The following is a 20160-nucleotide window of genomic DNA, read 5'->3' on the forward strand; positions in this document are numbered from 1 at the left end:
AACAGCGGGCGCTCACTCTGCTCCCCAGGTTTGAACCTGGGACCTTTCAGTCTGCAAGTTCAGTAGCTCAGTGCTTTAACACACTGAGCCACCGGAGGCTCCTAATATGAGAACAAGCTACCCTGTTTCACCGAAAATAAGACATCCCCAAATAATGAGACCTAGCAGAGGTTTTGCTGAATTGCTAAATATAAGGCCTCCCCCGAAAGTAAGACTTAGCAAAGTTTTTGTTTGGAAGCATGCCCGGTGCCCACCAAACAAAACACCAGAACTTGCAGGATTGGTAAATGTACATACCAGTTGAACATGGAAATAATGGTAATAATATATTAAAATTTTATATTATTTATATTTATGTAGTAACAAGAAATTCTTGACAGGATTCAGTTTGTCTGGTTTGATTATGTTGGTTTGTGATGACAACTACTGTACAGTATATAATAAATGTTCATTTTTTTGTTCGACAATAAATGTGAATTCTTCTTCATGGAAAAATAAGACATCCCCTGAAAATAAAACCTAGCACATCTTTGGGAGCAAAAACTAATATAAGACACTGTCTTATTTTTGGGGAAACACAGTACTATAAATGCCCAGTGTGGACATACTCCAAGAAACCTTAGCTCGGGGAGATTATGCCAAAATCTGCCATAATCTACAGCCTTATGACAGATCTGTCAAAGGTGGCTTTTACATAGGCACACTGTGAGTAGTTTCACAACATATGATACTCAGCAAGTGTTGTTATGCGGGGTGTAGTTGAGTCTAGGGTAGTGGTTCTCAACCTGTGGGTCCCCAGATGTTTTTGGCCTACAACTCCCAGAAATCCCAGCCAGTTTACCAGCTGTTGGGATTTCTGGGAGTTGAAGGCCAAAACATCTGGGGACCCACAGGTTGAAAACCACGGGGCTAGGGGGAGTCAGGGGTTTCTGTTGCTTTGCTGTGTTCTTGATTAAGAGACAATAAGATTCTCGATGTAAAGCTTTCTAACTGGTAAGACCTTTGAATCTTCCCTAAGAGGATCAGTGTGAAGTGGAAATTAGTAGAAGACATGACTCCAAGTGTTCTCTATAATGCAGCTCACCATTGAATAGTCTCAGTACATTTTATTTTGCTAATTGCTACTTTGACCGGTAGCAATTGGTAGATTATATAGCAGAGTGTTCAATGCCTCTTTTATCCTTGCATTCTAACTATACACTTGGTTCATTTTGCAGTCTTACTATTGTTTCCTGATGAAATCACTATGCTTTTATTAAATTGACTGCCCAGTTCACTCTCTCAGCTGGAATAAATAATTTTGAAGCGAATAAGCAAGCAAAGAGAAACGACCAATGTTAACAATGGAACAGAAACGCAGAGAATCACATTTGCTTACTGATGCCTTATAAGCTGTCAAAATAAATATGAACAAGAATATTTTTATCCATTCTCTGGGCTCTAATGGATTTCTGTACTGTTATTTTACATATTCATTCTTAAATCACAATAATCTTTTGAGAAATACAAGCCTTTTGCCTTTAAAACCAACCCACCCGCCCACCCCTGGATAGTGACCCTCTGGTCAACTCTGGACACGCGAACGTGACACCAGATCAGATAGCTCACCAGCTAATTCAGAATGGGAAAACCAACTGCAGCAGAATAAAGATGAAAATCAACAGGGTGCCAGAACTTGAAACCCACCAGTTGTCTTCTCCTCTAAACCTGAAAAAACTCAGAGAAGCCATCAAGCGATGTAAGACTGGTAAAGCACCTGGCCTAGATGACCTGATGATGGAGCAAATCAAACACCTGGGGGCCAAAGCTGAAAACTGGCTTTTGAAATTCTACAATCAATGCCTGGCACACAAACAGATTCCCAGAGCATGGAGGAAAACTAAGATCATTGCCATCTTAAAACCTGGTAAAGATGCCTCCAGTGCCAGGAACTACCGACCCATCTCCCTCATATGTCATCTATATAAAGTCTATGAGAGGATGTTATTAAATGGACTAGGACCTGTTATCGAACCCAAGCTTATTGCACAACAAGCAGGTTTCAGACCAGGGAAAAACTGTACAGGTCAAATTCTTCATCTGACTGAGCATATCAAGGAAGGCTATGAGAAAGGCTGCATTACGGGAACAGTTTTTGTGGACCTTACGGCAGCCTATGACACAGTGCAACATAGAAAAATGCTGCATAAAGTCTACCATATCACCCGGGACTTTGACTTTACAAAAACTGTCCAGACCCTCCTGGAAAACCGCAGCTTCTATGTGGAGTTTCTGGGCCGGAAAAGCAGATGGAGGAGGCAAAAGAATGGTTTACCCCAAGGCAGCGTCCTTGCACCGACCTTATTCAACATCTTCACAAACGATCAGCCACAACCACCACTCACAAAGAGCTTTATATATGCTGATGACCTTGGCCTTACAACACAAGCGAAAGATTTTGAAACAGTTGAAAAGCAGCTCACTAATGCCTTGAAAGATCTCTCCAGCTACTACAAAGAGAACCACCTGAAGCCTAACCCTGCCAAGACACAAGTGTGTGCTTTCCATCTACGTAACCGTGAAGCCAACAGGAAACTGAACGTTACTTGGGAAGGCCAAGAGCTCGAACACTGTTTCCATCCTAAATACCTTGGTGTCACCTTAGACCGAACACTAACATATAGGAAACACTGCATGAACACCAAGCACAAAGTAGCTGCACGCAACAACATCCTGCGGAAACTGACTGGCAGCACATGGGGTGCAGACCCACAAGTAATAAGAACATCAGCCCTGGCCTTGTCTTGCTCAACTGCTGAGTATGCCTGTCCTGTTTGGCACAAGTCTGCCCATGCAAAGCAGGTGGACATAGCACTGAATGAAACATGCAGAATCATCACAGGATGCCTTAAACCTACACCTGTTGATAAACTCTACAAGTTAGCTGGCATTGCCCCTCCTGACGTGCGACGGGAAGTCGCTGCTAACTGTGAGAGAAAAAAGGTTGAACATTGTGAAAGCCACTCACTGCATGACTATCAGCCTCCTCACAGTAGACTCAAATCAAGGAAGGGCTTCATGAGAACCACCACTCCTCTTGATGTTCCTCCAGCAGCAGCAAGGGTGTCTCTCTGGGCAGCTAAACCTGGCAATTCTAACTGGATGGCCCCCCAAGAGGGTCTTCCTCCAGGGGCAAACCAAGAATGGGCAACTTGGAAGTCCCTAAACAGACTGAGAAGCGGAGTGGGCAGATCAAAAGACAATCTGGCAAGATGGCACTACCTGGAGGAATCCTCCACCTTGTGTGACTGTGGAGCTGAACAAACAACTCCTCATATGTTTGCTTGCCCACAATGCCCTGCCTCATGTACGGAGGAGGAGTTGTTTAAAGCTACGGACAATGCGGTTGCTGTTGCCCGCTTTTGGTCCAAAACTATTTAGTTGCTTGTGATTTTCTTTTTTTTTCCCCATCAGTTTGAAAGGTATTTGTCGTGAAATGCTTTTGACACGAAATAAATAAACCCCCCTCTAAAGCAAAAATATATATAACATTGTCAGCTCGGGTTAATGAGACACGTTAAGGAATGTACACTGGTAGTTTTTGGAGAATAAATTCAAGTAAAATGGAAATGGACCAAATATTAATTCAAGAAAAAAGAGGCAAAAAGACAAAGTGAAGAAACAGTGTAACCACTAAGCAAATGTTTCACTAATGGTCATTTAGACAAATTGTTCCCATCATTAGGAACATTGTATAGGAAGAATGGAAAAAAGGAGGAAATGTCGGTATAGTTTTGATCATAATTTTTGTAGTGGTTGTAAATCCAGATCTGTAGCCACTGATCTTCCTGCTCAACATCTCACCATATCCATCCCTGTAGAATGCATGTCTACGTGCATTCTTGAATGCATTCTTTAATCAATTCTCATTTTTTAAAAATACAATAGAAAAGGAACCAGCTACACACAAAGAAGTTTGCTACTTTTTCAACATTACAATGAACAACAACACTGAATTACTTTCCCAATACTGTTAATGAATAATGTGAACAAACTCCTTTTGAAAAAGTGCTGGATGTTTTCGTGACAATTGATGACATTGATTCCTGCCATTTATTTATATTTTTTGGACTGACTTCTAACAAAAAGGGACTCAGTTGAGCTAGTGTGACAACAATTAGTTTGCTAGCCAAAAAACTGTGATCAGTGACAACCTCTGTGTTGGTAGTTACTCCTCTATGCTCTTGTGCATTTTCTGAAAAATCTAGAGGCGTTTCAGCTATTATGCTGAATAGTAGGGAGCCAGTAAGAGAAAGAAGCTATATGCTATTGAGAAGCTCCCTACCACTGAGTAGACTGAAATATTTAGTCATCTAACTAATGGCCCCTGTGGTCTCTTCCAGCTCTATGTTTCTATGAACTCATTTCAGATTTTAAAACTATTGTACTTTGCTAATAATAAAATGTTTAAGTTTTAAAGTCTATGACATTGAGATCCAAACAAGCAAATTATTAAGTAGGTAGGATGCAGCTCCATGTGAATTTTTAAACAAATGCTAAGTAGGGGCTGAATGTAGTGAAGATGGTAGCTGCATTTTTCCTGATACAGACTTGTTTCAAAATAAATGCAAGGGCTAATTTATGCTCCAGATGGTAACCAGGTAGCGTGCTTAGAATCTAGGTAACCTCTGGCCAACCACATAAAATGGCAATCCTACTTGTAAAGACCACTAGGAATGTCTTCTAAACCTAACAACAGAATAGGAAGGAGCATTTAAAATGTAATTACACTTGTAGGAATTCTTATATGTGTGGGCCCAGGGTGCATCTACACCAGTGGTTCTCAACCTGTGGGTCCCCAGGTATTTTGGCCTACAACTCCCAGAAATCCCAGCCAGTTTACCAGCTGTTAGGATTTTTGGGAGTTCAAGTCCAACACCTGGGGACCCACAGGTTGAGAACCACTGATCTACACTGTGAAGTTAATGCAGTATGACACTACTTTAACCACTATTTATCAGTGTTATAGAATCATGAGAGTTGTAGTGTTTCAAGATCTTTAACCAAAAGCCTGATTCCTCCGCAAATAATAATAATAATAATAATAATAATAATAATAATAATAATAATTTTATTCTTATATTCCGCCCCATCTCTCCAAGGGGACTTACATGGGGACCAAGCCTAGTAACAAGAATAAAACATCTCAATATAAAATACATTGCAATTGCAGTATTTAACACATAAAAACATAAAACATCATAAAAAGTAACTCAACAGTTTATAACTACAGATCTAAGGAGCTCATCGCATTGAACCATGGCTGTTAAAGTAGTGTCAAATGGCATTAATTCTACAGTGTAAATGAAACTCCAGTTAAAATCAGTTAGCCTGCACTTAGTCTTTTAAAAAGGAAACCAGACTCTTGTGTTTCAAATTTAATGTAGTTCTAAATGGTACAGTTTTACAGCATCATAGCACATTTATTTTAACCAGATCTTCCATAAAGGAAATTAAAGGATAATTACTTGGCGAAAGAAATCTATGTGAGCTTTACTCAATTATTCTGTTCATTACTGTTTAAAGGAATTTGTTCATTTATGAAGTAGCTAGTTATTTTAAAGCTGGTGCAATGGTTAGCAATCTCACTGTATTCTGACCAAATTGAAGCTTCTAAAAAGTCTTCAAAGGTATTTCTGTCACAGACAGAACGCCACCAGATAAGATTCAACACAGTTTATTAAAGATACAGAACCAAAAGACGCTCGTAAAAAACAAAGAGCTAGGCAAACACTCGCCTTCAATATGAAAAGTCACTCAAAAACGGTTCAAAAGATGAACCGGATTAAACAGGAGTTTAATCCGGGTTAAACCAAAAATGCTTACTTCAGCCTGGCACTTTAAACAAACAAAAGCTGGTAAACAAAGATTCAATAAAACATAAATACTGGCAGCAGATTCCTCTCTGCTACTTAGCAGCTGTGGTTGAGTAACTAAGTTGTTACTCCTCCGTGCAGCGGGCGAACTCCGGGTCCAAACACATCAATCAGGGTTGCAGCGGTCAGCGAGGTCCCAATCCGGTCCGAGGTCGATAGCCAGGTGCAGGCGTCTAAGGTTCCACGAATTCCACCGATAGCCACAGAAAGGATAGTCCAAGGTCGTAGTCAGTCAGTCAGTCCAGCGTCAATCCAGAGTAGGTAAATAATGTCCGTCAAGAAGACGACGGAGGTCCAAGCCAATAAGATTAAACACAGGTTGCACAACAAAAGCCCACACAGTTCCTCCCGCCGTCTATGCCCAATGTCCTTGGTAACTTACGTATTCAGCAAACGAAACACACCCGTCTTCAGGAAATTCCCAACAAGAGCCCAAGCGTTCGTCCAGATTACCTTGCCCAACGCAATTAGCCCTGGATTCAAAACCCCATTTTATGCCAGTTTACAACTCCTCGTCGCTATCAGCTGCTCCCCTAATTCCAGGTGCCTCATCATCATCATCCTCATCAGAACTAAAACATCTTTGACTACGCCCCACAGCATCCCCAGCTGTGGATCCCGTTCCATCCCTCCAACTCGTCCATGGGTCCGATCCTGCAACCCGCCAGTCACTTCCCATGCTATCATTACCAGGAACACCCAAATCCTCCCTCACACGAGTCCATTCCATGTCATCCTCCTCTGAGCTAACCATCTCTTCCTCCATTCTCTCGGTAAAACCCTCAAAGGAATCTTCGTCTGTCGGTTCTGCAAATAAGTCCCGCAGCCGTTTCCTCTCTCGCTCCTCAAGAGAGTCTGACTCTCGAGGAGTCTTACGACCACGTCTCCCAGAATTGGAGCCATAAGGCTCAACCATAACATTTCTGCACAAAATATATTTCAGTAGTTACATAATGAATGAAGCATTATCTGAGGGACTTGCTCATTCACATACATAATTCACACACATAACTCAAGAAATCTCATGCTCTTCATTGCTATGAATTTTGAAGCTCAAGAACTCTTCATGACAATACTTATAATTCTACCTTTGCAGAGAATTCTGAAAATTCATAAAGTTCACTGTGTTGATTCAAGTCAGCCAACACTTTACTTTTCCAACAAAGACAATTCTTTTATACAGCAATTCTTTTATATAGTCATCATAATAGCCATAGAAGACTAAAACACCTTAACATTCTTTTCAAAAAGCATAACATGCTTGATTAAAGAATATATTGTATTACAAGGGGATAGCTCACAACAATATACAGTTGGCCCTTCACATTTGCAGTTTTGACTTTTGTGGATTTGTTTATTTGCGGATTTGATCAGTATCATGATTATACTATAATCTATCTAGGAACCTCTAGGTCTTCCAGTGTGACCATGGTCAACTTCTGACAAAGTTGACGACAGAGTCTTACTTGAAAATCTACAGATTCCTACAGAGGTGTATTCAAAAAAATTTTTTTTCCCTTCACAGCCCTCCACCCTTAACCCCAGCAAATGTGGAGTGCTTACTATATTGACACTGGAAAAATCCATTCTCCCTCCAGGTATTGTGACAATTGCTACTAAATTTAGAAGGAACAAGGGAACTTGAAGGTGGTATTACAGAAGGCACAATCGTTGCTATTTTAAAAAAAACTTTGAACTAGGTCTGGATGTATGAGTAGGTTCTGAAGTAATTCAAAAAAAAAAATCAGCATGGAGAACTATTGTTAAAAAGATCAACAATGTGATTGTTCTTTCCTCTGGCCAAATTCATTGTACCAAAATCAAGCAAGTTTGGGCAAACAAAAGTGTTTTTGTTAAATGTGGTGAACCATGAGCTCTATTTAGTGCTTATTGTTGTTATGTGCCTCCACGTCATTTCTGACTTATGGAAACCCCAAGACCAATCTCTTATTAGGTTTTCTGGGGTTGACGGTGTGTGACTCATCAAATGTCAGCCAATGGGTTTCCATGAAAAGAGAGAAATCGAACCTTGGGGCTAAAAGCAAGTGTATTTAATTCTAAGTGTACATCTTTTATACTTGACTCTAGTTACTGGATCTTGGGATTCTACTAGAAAAAAAACTGACAGTCAATCCTGAAAGCCTTTTATACCTCCATGAAATTTACATGGTTTGTTGATTGATGTATAATGAATGTCCATACGATCATATTTTGGTTTAGCAAGCTGAGATAAAAGCAAGCCTCTTATTTGTGCATTCATTCCTCCTTTCATGTGAGCCCGCAAACTAAGCTTCAGTTAACTATAGTTTCCATCCACACTATGATTAACAACACTACAACAAGCCAGAACAATAAACTTCATTTATAAAGCTTAATATCTTGGCTTATGCTGAGGCTACCTATAACGTCCTTATTCAGATGAAATACAAAACTATAATTAACTAATTAACTTTCTTTTCTCTCTGCTCCCCATTATGCACAAAGGAGCTTTGCATTGTCCAAATGTCATCATTTTCCATAGGACATGTGAGCAAGGAAGCTCAACCTAGACAACTTCTCTGCTGGTCCATAATGAATGAGCAAGCTAGTTAATCTACAGTGTATTTCTCATACCCTTTAGTTTGCAACTTAGAGATGCCTATTGAATTATTCTGTGGATAATGGATGTTGCAAGGTACCGATTGTATAGAAGATAGAATGATTTCAGGGTGGCATTTTAACTTTGTTGCATGACAACCACCACAGTCCTTTAATTTGTTGCATTGAGTTACTCCAGAAGTTGAGGTTAATTTACTGTAGATGAAACTGGAAGCAAACAGTGCTGGCACAAACATTCAAACGGAGCCCAAGGGTCAATAAGCCTATAAAGCAAACAGATCTGGGCCACATTATCTAGAAACCCGCTGAGCACAAGTAGTGCAGATTAAGGTTGATCCATAATATCAGTAACACAAATAGTTACTATAGCAACTGATCTCTGGCAAGTAGTGTCCTGCTGTCTGCCAGCAAAGCCTGCCTAGCAGCCTTTCCTACAAAAGAAAGTAGGCAAACAGCTTCTTAAGTGATTCCTGATCTGTGGAGGATAAAGCTTCTTAGTGTCCCATGTAAAGGGGAGTTGGTGCCATGTGGTAGCTTTGAGATCTGGCAAGTGACTACGGGCACATCCACACTGACCTGTTATGCTGAGAAGTGGGTGAATCAGCTCTGTGGCAGCTGCACAACACACAGAGCTGATTCAGTCCAACATGGCCTCGAACAACATTAACAAAAGTCACAGGTTGCTCCAAATTCTTCCCAAGAATGGTCAAGACTATCTCCTGCCTCCATAGCAGCCAGGAGGTTGCTGGCCAAAAGCATCCCAGGATGAATTCTGCATTTGTCACTCTGGATCAACCCCAGGATACATAGTTCTGCCCTACAAATCCCACTGTGCCCTTCCAACATGGCAAATGTTGGGGTTGATTCTAATGGTAGTTTAGTACATCTGTAAGCCACTGGGAAAGGTTGCATCAGATGATTTGAGACAACTTGCTTTCTCTCAGCCAATCTGGCTGGAGCTATTAGGACACATTAATTTTGTATGAGAAAAATCATTGGCATTTAGAAATGCAGATGTGCTTTTAAAATCAACTCCTTCAGGAGGATATTTAACTGATGGGTATTGCACCTGGATCTTGCATGCTTTAACCGTTGCTGAAATATTTACCACATGTACTCATGTAAAAGCCCACTTCATCTATAAGGCAAGGACAGGTTTTGCAAAAACACATTAGTCTTGCCACAAAATGCACATTTTCACAACATACAATTTTTGTACAACATACAATAGTTTGTACAAAAGTCATTTTTGTGGAAAAAGCCTTTTCTCTCCTTCAGAAGAATATATAATAATAAATATTATAAAAATTCTTGTAGTTGTGGACTGCTTTTTCAACATGCCTTTTCTAATCCAGGTGAGAAAACTCCAAGTATTCTTTACTGCTCTGCTTCTGCCTTCTCATATTAATTTGTTTGCCAATCCTTCTCCTTTGAAAGGCAGATGGCAAAGAAGTGTGTCTTCGTGAGGTTCGATTGGCTATGAAAATAAAGAGCTATTTGTGTACTAAGTATCTTGGTTTATTTTATGACCCAACCCAACATACACTAGGAGGGAAAACTGTGAAAAGTTCTGAACCAGTTTGTATAACAATCAGTCGTGCTGCCCATACACTCTATCCAAAGTGTGAGGTTGCTCCAGTGTTTCTCAAAACTCTCTATCTTAATGTAATGACTTGAACTTTTGGATGTTATATGGAGATCTGGGCTGCTTTGGGTTAGACAAGGCTGGGTCTTGGGACTTTAGCCCCCATGTTCTGCCTTGTTGACAGCATCCATGGACCATCTTGGTTATCGTCTTAAACGTTACCAGAAGCTCAGTCAAATAAACAACAGAAATAAGTAAACCAGTCGAAGTCAACAGTCCAAATGCCAAGAAGCTGGATACAGGTGTCCTTGGAAGTCAAGCTAGGATGCCCACAAGTTATGTCCAAAATCAAAAGCAGGAAATAGAAACTGTAGATAGAAATGCATGAACCTATGCCAAGATCTGAAGTCCAAGAAGCCAAAATCAGAATACTTTTGAAGCCAAGCCAGAAAAGCAACAGAGTCAGGTCCGAGGTCAGGAACGAATAGGTGTAGGACTTGAGTCAGATAACTCAAGTTCAATACCTGTTTATAGTTATTGATCAGGAGCTTAGCTGCTGCCTGAGTAAGGAACATTTTTCAGATAAGAGACCTGATAAGTTCCACCTTTTGTAAGTGACATTCTATGGGTGTAGGTTTAGCCCTTCTAAGTCTTGCCAAGATGTGCTTGCTTCAGCGTCACCCACTAGGGTTCTTACAGAATGCTGTGAAAGACCTGCTTTAGTTGAGGGGTTATCTTCTGCAGTGGCTGAGATAAGCATGACAGACTGCTAGGAGCTGAAGGGCTCCATCTCTCCTCTGGCCCTCCTAGTAATTCTTTATCTGAACTCTCCAAGTTGGGCATGAGAATTAGCTTGAATCCCTCAAACATTCAATCCATCATCCCAACTTACTGCTGAGAACCAGGGTTGCCAGGGTGTGTTTACATTTTGGAGACTGCTTTTTCTCAGCTGGATCTTCCGGATGTTTGCCAGCAGCAGTAATTTGTACAAACCCCTCACTAGCCCTACTCAGTTCCTATGAATCAAGAATGTGTCTTCCTCCCAAAATCGCAGAGGATTCAGATTATTCCATTTGTGCAGTAATTTTTATACTACCTTGAATAGCTAAGCAACTGATTGGAAAAATCAGTCACTCACAAATATTCTGCCATATGACCAGTCCTTCAGATCAGACATTACCCCTTCTAAATAGTCATATCACAGCATGAAATACATAAAGCTAAGACAATACATTCAAATTTAGAATCCTTGGAAGCAGAAGATGGGGGCACTGACCTTGTGTGGCATCCAGCTAAAGATAAATAATCAAAAGGTTTAGTTTAAAGAAAATTGAAAGAAAGAAATAGAAGCTCCCTCCTGACTTGTTTTTACATGTGCAGCATTGCCTTTGATTGACTCCTCATGCTTGTAAGGGTGACCCAAATACTTCCACAGCATCAGTGGGAAAACAGTCTGAGTGATGGAGTTTGGTTCCAAGTGACCCATACAAACTTGTCAGCTTCCTTTACGAAGTCAGCAACAATTTCTAGTTAGCATTTTAGAATATGACACTGATTTCTTCCCCTCCGTTTGCCAACATAACAGTGGTATTTCAGGAGAGAGGAAATCATTGGCAAATCTTGACACTAAACAAGCAAAACCTCAACCCAGGCCAGTGAAGTGTGAGCAGATTCCTTTTGCTTCAATTCAGGCAGAGCTAGCAATGCATATATTTCAGAGAATATCTTGTACAAACAAGAATCAGAAGAAAGGTTCTGGAACACAAGGTTTCCTTAAATCTGTTCCTTTTCACCGTCTTCTAGTCTTATTCTGCTTCATGGTTTTCATACATACTCTCCAGGGATCAGAAATAATATGTCCCCAGCAAAAAGAAAAGAAAAGAAAAGAAAAGAAAGGGGTCGTTTGGACGCCCCAAGTCAAATTACAAGAGCTTGCACTTTTTGCGAGCTGTTTAGATACACCCTTAGAATCGAAATTGAAATCTCTCTCCACATAGGAAGGAATAGGCAAGGCCAGGGAAGTGGCACTGTGTGTTATACAGTGAATCTGTCCCACTGGCCAGGGGAGCATCTACACTGTCGAATGAATGCAATTTAACACCTCTTTAACTGTCATGGCTCAATGCTATGAAACCCTGGTATTGTAATTTTACAAGGTCCTTATCCTTCACTGTCAAAGAGTGCTGACGCCTCACCAAATTACAACTGCCATGATTCCATAATATTAAACCAAGACAGTTAAAGTAGTGTCATAGTGCCTTAATTCTACAGATTGGATACACCCATCTTCCAATTTTCCAGGGGACAAAAGAAAGACTCTGTGGATTTATACCCATTCTTCTTTTGCTGATATCAAATATCAGCACAACTTGAATGTAACAAGGAAATGTGTTCCAATATACAGTGGGTCCTTGGCATCTGCTAGGATTTGGTCCCAGGGCTCCTCTGGATGGATTTGAAATCCATGGATGCTCAAATCTCACTGTGCCTGACTCTACAGATGCAGAATCTGTGGATACGAAGGACCAGCTGTAGGTAATGTGTTTTCTAGACCAGCAGTTCCCAAACTGTGTTCTGTAGGACTCTAGGATTCTACAAAAGCATCATAGGAGTTTCACCAAAAAAATCATAAAAATCAATTTTCTAATGGATTTTAACATAAAGTCACATGAGGGGTACTTCCCAGACACCAGCAGGGATATCGAGTGGGTGCAAATCCCATTTGTCAATGTAAATAAACCTCACATGTTGTCTGTGCCAGAATATGAAGATCTTATCAAAATGCAATCTACTTCTGCTTTACAAACTAAATTTCTTTCTATGCCACTGAATGACCTTTGAGTAGGACTGATAGGCGTATAGCCTTCAGTAGCCAGAAAGGTTATCTGAGCAATGTTCCTCTTCATGTCCACCTATTGATACAAATCAGGCTTTTCAGGTTATGCTTATGCTTTTTTTCTTGTCAACGTAACAAAACAACAACAACACATAACATACTCTTTTTTTTGTAAGAGTATGTTGGATGCTGCCCTAGTATTCAGTATTCAGATTCAAACATAAATCCTAATTGTAAAACATTTTAAGTTCAAAATGAAGCCATTTCTTTCACTACATTAGGTGTGAATCCAATAGTTTCTTGCACCAAAATAAAGGTTTGTGGTTATATCCAGTATTTTCTTGTACCTAAAAGTTTGTGGTTGTATTTAAAATTTCCAAATCTACTATGTTATACAAAATACTCAGGCAGTAGGAGTAGATGAAAGAAGGAAAAACTTCATGGGTTCAAAAGGCTTAGTAAAATCAGGGATAGAGTTAGGATTCTGCAGCGAGAAAATGTCTTCTGAAGGATTCCATGATCAAAAAGGTTTGGAATTTGCCTTTCTAGACACCCCTGGAAAATTATTCCAAGCATCGTAAGGAATGGATAGGATAAAATACATTCAGTTCTGATAACTTTAAAAGATGTGATATGTGATCCTACTTAGCAGAAAGTAACACTCCAAAGTATTGGTTTATTTCACGTTATAGGTACATGTTTTGCATGTGCTCAAGAATATCACAGACCAAATCTTCAGGAACAGAAATGATATGCTTATCCTCTGCTGCCCTCTGCTGCTGAAAATGTACTTCTCAATAATTGCTGCAGAAGTCCACACTTGGAATATAATAATAGTTTTATCTCTGCAGTTACAAACATTCAGAGCTTGGTATTGTTAATTTTTTTAAAACTGCAACTCTCATAATTCACCAGAATTCTGCCTCAGTTTAATTTCGCCTAGACCGCCTGGAAAATTATCTCCTTTCTTCTCTCTGCTACTGGGTTAACTGAACTGTAAGCTGAAGACAGAGGAGGAGAGACAAACGGAGGGTCCGTTTACACTGTAAAATTGTTGCCATTTGATATCATTTTAATTGCTATGCCTCAATGCTATGGAATCCTGGGAGTTGTAGTTTGATAATGCATAGTACTCCTTGGCAAAGAACTTTGAAGATCACTCAAAACTACAACACCCACAATTCCATAGCACTGAACCATGGCAATTAAAGACTGACAAACTTCATTAATTCTACAGTGTGGATGCATCTTGGGACAGTTTTAAAGTAGCAGAAAAGAATGAGATGACAGAGAACTAATTAGGAACATCATTTCCAAATCGGGGCAGTTGGAAGGCACACAAACAACACAGTGGTTCTTAATTTTTCATATGATATATCCTGCTAATCATTATGTGAAAATATGGTTTAACAAGAAAAAATTCAAAAACGACAGCAGAAAAAGCAAAACAGTAATAGGAAAAACTTCATGACAGGTAACAGATACATATGCTATAAAGCCACAGTGCAGTTCCAACAGAATGGTAAGATTGTGAATATGGCTAAAGGGTGAACTGTATGTCTGTTGTTTGAGTACCCTCCATCTATCCATGAAATGGCTCTTGACAAGAAGGTTGAACACCAGGTAATGACTTCTTGAATTCAAGAAGTAGCTTGAGCTCATTGATGTAAGAATAGCTCACACCAATGTAATCATGATCTTCAAGGAACGTCAGATCTCTCTGGTGTGTCAGGCGTCTAAAGGAAGCTGGGTGTTCTGTTGGGAACCCACAACTTTGTAGACATATGAGAATGAAAGAGATTTCATTCTGTTCTTTGCAGAAGAGTTGCTTGAATTCTAAAAATGTCTCACGGCTGTGAGAAGGAATTAGCTTGCAATATTGTGGAATTTCCCAAGGCTTTGACAAATTATTACCACCTTGTAGCACTCAATAAATAAGGCCATTTCATACCCAAATCCATCTGAATCCTTACCCAGCAAGGAAAGAACCTGGTTCAAGAAAGGACACAAGCTAGGACCCATATCAGTATCTATCTAGTAGGAGTCATGCAGCGCAACAAAATATACTTTTCTGTTCGAAGTTGCAAGGGAAGACCTCTCAGTAGTAGGACACAGCAAAGTCCAAAGAAAACAGTCCAACTAAAAGAAAAGGGAATTGAAAGGTGAGTGACAATCATTCTTAGCTTATACCTTATGCTAGATATTAATATTCCTGAGACATCAGCTCTCTCTTGGTCTTTGAGGCATGTTGTGTTCAGCAGGCATTTGTCTATTAGTTTGGGTAGTTTTCATCAGCTGATATTCTGGGCTGCTTGTTCGTTTCTAAGGATGGAGACTTCTTGTTTGTGTTACATATTTAATTGTGATCTTAATTAGATTTTTGTGAATGTTTTTAAAATATGATACTTCATGCTGAATGTTGTTACTACAAAAACATTTTCTAAAAAAAATTAGACTGCAGATTGCAGCAAAATATACTTAATTTTAGAACCTAAATTTAAGGTATTGATTTGATTTGAATTAATTTAAGGATTTAAAAAAAATGTATCCCAAAGGATTCAACTGCAAAAACTAAAATCTGAAATGGTTTAGTATAATACAACTCTAGTTTAAAGCTATGTTTCAGTTCTATAACAATGCATTAACCTAGATGCATAGCATACATCAGAATTTTAGGTGTCTTACTCATTATAAATAGCATTAATGACTCATTTGTTTTTATTCATTTTCAGACAGCTAGGAGTGGTGCCTACTAAAGAGAATACACTGATGCCTCAAGAACAATTTCCCAGTGGCTCTGCATCTCTTGAATTTCACATGAGCAACAAAGGGGGCCTTATGAAACACCTTAGGACAACAGTGAGGAAAATGTTCCCATTCTATCAAAAGACAAGCAAGAAAACCATGTTTCACAGTGACAATCCTACAGAGCCACTAATGCCTCGATCAGCAGCCATTCCAAATAAGCACTGGGTCCTTCCAAAGATTATTTGTGAATTCTCTTCACCAAAAGTATTTCCAAAACTGAAAAGAAAGAAACTTTCTCAGAACGGTAATGAACTTCCTGCAGCATGATTGACCCTCCAGATGTAGGATTGCAGTGATCACCATCCAAAGCCAAAATAACCAGCAGAAAGTGGTAACAGGAGATTCAATCCAGCAATACCTGGATAGCTACATGTTTCCTATCTCTGTGCTTTACGAATTGGTCATTGGACTGAATATTATCCTGAGCATTATCCTGTGCATCATTCAGATAGGGCAAATTGCAGAGTCTACCCATATTTTAGGCCAGTTATTGAAAATGTTTCAGGCGTGCCTATTAGAGCAAAACTAATCATAACAAGTGTATGTGGAGGGGAGAACCTAAGACCTCTTTCCCTGCTTGCTTTCTTGATCTGAACGGCTCCTGCAATGTTATTTGCTTTGCAAGGGAAAATGCCAGATATTCAATATATTACCTGTAATTCTCAACCAACCCTACACACGCACACAATTAGGACAAACAGAAACCACGGAGGACATAGGCAAAGGGAGCATCACACAGATAGGGGTAAATACTGCACCCCTAGCTTCCTTTCTCAGCCACAATCCCTTCCCCATCACCTTTCTTTTGCCTTAATTTAGGAGGTTTGGGCATCATGGTTTGGCTTTCACCAGCTGAATGTTGCCTCTCTTTTTTACTGGAATTTGGACTGTCACTGTTGTTCAGTTGTTAACATACACATTTTGGGTAGCCTTGTTACCAAATTTTCCAAATGAGCAACATGAGGATCCAAATTCTGGAAGTTTCTGAATTAAATACCATATTTGCTCGAATCTAATGCTCACCTTTTTTGACTAAATGATCTCACCAAAATTGGGGGGTGCATTGGATTCATGTAATACAGTCATCTTAGTGCTAACCCAAAGCAAAAGAGGAAGCTGCTTCAAGAGTTGCACCTGGAGCTCCTATTTGAGGGACCTCATCTCTAATTTAATAGCCATAACTCTATGCTATGGGATCCTGAGATTTGTAGTTTGGTGAGATATCAGCATTGTTTGGCTGAGAAGGCTAAAGACCTGCGCCACAGCCCGGCCCCTTGTCAAACTACAGCTCCTAGAATTCCATAGCATTGAACCAAAGCAATTAAAGTGGATTCATTTTACAGCATAGATCAGTGGTTCTCAACCTGTGGGTCCCCAGATGTTTTGGCCTTCAACTCTCAGTAATCCTAACAGCTGGAAACTGGCTGGAATTTCTGGGAGTTGTAGACCAACACACCTGGGGTGAGAACCACTGGCATAGATACACCCCATGGATTTCTTTTCCATTGCTGGAAGCGTTGGTGTTCCAACACAATAGTTTATAACAAAGGAATTTTAAGCAGGCAGCAACAGTAATGCACACTTTTTTTTTTTTTGGCAAAATTACACTTTTTGCCACTGCACATTGTATTTGGCAGCAAATACTTTCTTTGATTTCAGTAGATTCTCCACATCCGTAGGAATTAGAGGCACAAGACCCCTGAGAAAGTAGAAGAATTTTATCTAAGAGAACACTTCTCAAGGAATTTTCAGGTTCTCCAGGGTGACTCCATGATGAACTTCTGCTAGAGGTTGACCATAGATTTGTGCTGAAGGACCTAAAGATTCCTAGAAAGTATCCTCTCTAGGACTCTTCAGGTCTTCTAGCACAACTCTGTGGTCAGCCTTTGGCAGAAATTGACCATAGGATCATACTGGAGAATCTAGAGATTCCTAGAGAGACCATATTAATTCAATATGTGAATAATAAAATCTGGAGAAGTTAAGCCTGAAAATTTGGGAGGCCAGCTGTATTTAATATGAAGCATAAGACAATGCTTATCTTCTCTTAAAGCCCATCTCTCACTGGAGTGACACATCTTCTCAACACTACAGCACTGTGATGGATGGACATTTGCTAGCCATACCCTTGCAGTATAGATCATAAAACATAGGGCTTCTTTGAATCCTGATTCCAACATAATAAAACAGTAACCTTTAATTCAGATTAATTAACTGGGAAGAAACATATTTCTAAACACAGCTGATTATATTGAACTCCTTTATCCTTTCTCATTTCTTCATTTTGAAGCATCGGTTCAGCTGGATGTGAACAGTGTGCAGCAACACAATGTGGAAGCAAGAAGTATGACAAGGATGATGAAACGCATCTCAGTGGTGTCGTTGTCACCTGGAATTCAAAAGGTAATTGGTAATCCACAAACAATGTTGAATTGACTGGGTTTATTCAATTGCATCCTGTACCTTGGCATCATTTGTTATAGCATGAGTGGGCATTTCACCCCTGTGACAAGTAAAGGCCCAAAGCCTATTAATCACCCATTTCATACCTGCATTATAGCATATGAAATCCTAGCACACTTGTCTCTGGAATCATTTGAAAAATACCAAGTCTGTTGCTTTGCGCCAATCGGTTGCCCTGGTCTCCATACAAATTATCAAGTTCAACTGCCCAACAGGACTTAGAGACAATGACCAGTTACTTTAGTGCAGGCATGTTAGGTAGGAATTATGGGAGTTGAAGTCCCAAACACCTGGAGGGCCAAAGTTTGCCCATGACTGCTTTAGTGTTATCCTTTTCAAAATCTCTGTTTTTAATTCTAAGAAGAGGCATAAAACTCATTTTCGGGATTTCTGAAACAGAAGTCTAGAACATGTCACCTAGGCCTTCTCCGCTTTATGGTTTTCAAGCATTTTCTTTTGATTTGAGCCACCTGGATCTGGGCCACAAATGTAAGAAAATGAATGGGCATAGCAAGTTCTTGTGTTTTCTCTAGTTCTATGCCATATTGCTAAAAGCTCCTCAGACTCTTCCTTTCTAAATTTCAAAGATGGCTTACCAGGGATGAATCTGCTATCTACACTGTAGAAATAATGCAGTAAGAATTATTTATGCTCAAAGATGGAAAGACTCAATGATCCCGACACTTATGAAAATAAGTGAACTTGCAGAAATAGATTTTTTCCCATGTCAGGAGTGACTTGAGAAACTGCAAGTTGCTTCTGGTGTGAGGGAATTGGTCGTCTGCAGGGATGTTGCACAGAGACACCTGGATATTTTGATATTTTTACCATCCTTGTGGGAGGCTTCTCTCATGTCCCTGCATGGAGTTGGAGCTGATAGAGGGAGCTCATCCGTGCTCTCCCCAGGTTGGATTTGAACTGGTAACCTTCAGGGATGCAACCCAACCTTCAAGTCATCAGTCCTGCCGGCACAAGGGTTTAACCAACTGCGCCATCGGGGGCTCACAGAAATAAACTTACTATGTTAATTTAAGAGAGATCTCTAACTAACTTTAAGAAAGAACAGAGCCCATTCATTGTACTCTTCAGCAAAGATGGGTCAAACCTCCATCGTTCAGGTTTTTGAAAACACTAGAAGAGTGTTGTTATATTAATTTAATGGGTGTTGAAAACTGAGAGAATGTAACCATCAGACAGAGAATGTAAAGCCCTTAGATTAGATAATGTAGACTGTATGTAGTTAATGTTTACTGATGTATAGAATGTAGTAGTAATATGTTTTCTTTTATTCTAGAAAAAATATTTTTAACTTTTTGTTTGTTTGTTTATACATTGGTATATAGGTTTTGTATTAATTTGTTTAAATGAACATTAATTTAAAAAAGAAATAATGCAGCTCGACACTACTTTAACTGCCATGGCTCAATAATATGGAATAATGGGAGTGTAATTTTACAAGCTCTTTAGCCTTCTCTGCCAAAGAGTGCTGATGCCTCACCAAACTGCATCAGCACTGGGAATTCACTGCAGTTCCCATGGCAGTGAAAGTATTCTCAAGCTGCTTTAATCTACAGCGTAGGTGCACCCCAAGTCACCTGTATGCTGGGAAGACCCATCAGCACCACGAATGCATGAGTGCACATCCACTATAATAAGTGGTATATTTATATTCTCATTGGCAGCATTATTTCCAAAAGGATATGTACCTTAAGGCCGAATCAGTCATGCCATGAAAAGCAAATGTGCCTTTGCATTTAACATACATTTTAAAAAGCAAATCAAATGACTGCTGGGGATTGGCAGCCTCAAAGAAGCAACTCTTATCAGAACTGTAACAGAGAAGCAAAAAAAGTGGTATGATCTAAGCAGCTGCTGTGATCCCAATAATTCAGTCCTATGTCCTCCAGTATCAAAGTTAGACCCAAATCAGCAGCTCCCCAACAAAATTTGCAAAA

The 20160-nt window shown here is 39.7% G+C and overlaps 1 protein-coding gene across 1 annotated transcript in view; it reads left to right on the forward strand.

The window, feature by feature from the left end:
* The window catches only part of c2h3orf49 (chromosome 2 C3orf49 homolog), a 35759-nt gene that overhangs the window by 11063 nt on the left and 4536 nt on the right, over window positions 1–20160 (forward strand). The window contains exons 2-3 of the mRNA XM_062969349.1: window positions 15667–15986; window positions 18033–18145. Coding sequence (XP_062825419.1) covers window positions 15667–15986; window positions 18033–18145 — 433 coding nt within the window. The remainder of the gene's footprint in view (window positions 1–15666; window positions 15987–18032; window positions 18146–20160) is intronic.

This window comes from Anolis carolinensis, chromosome 2 (genome assembly GCF_035594765.1).
Source record: "Anolis carolinensis isolate JA03-04 chromosome 2, rAnoCar3.1.pri, whole genome shotgun sequence".
Lineage (NCBI taxonomy): Eukaryota > Metazoa > Chordata > Lepidosauria > Squamata > Dactyloidae > Anolis > Anolis carolinensis.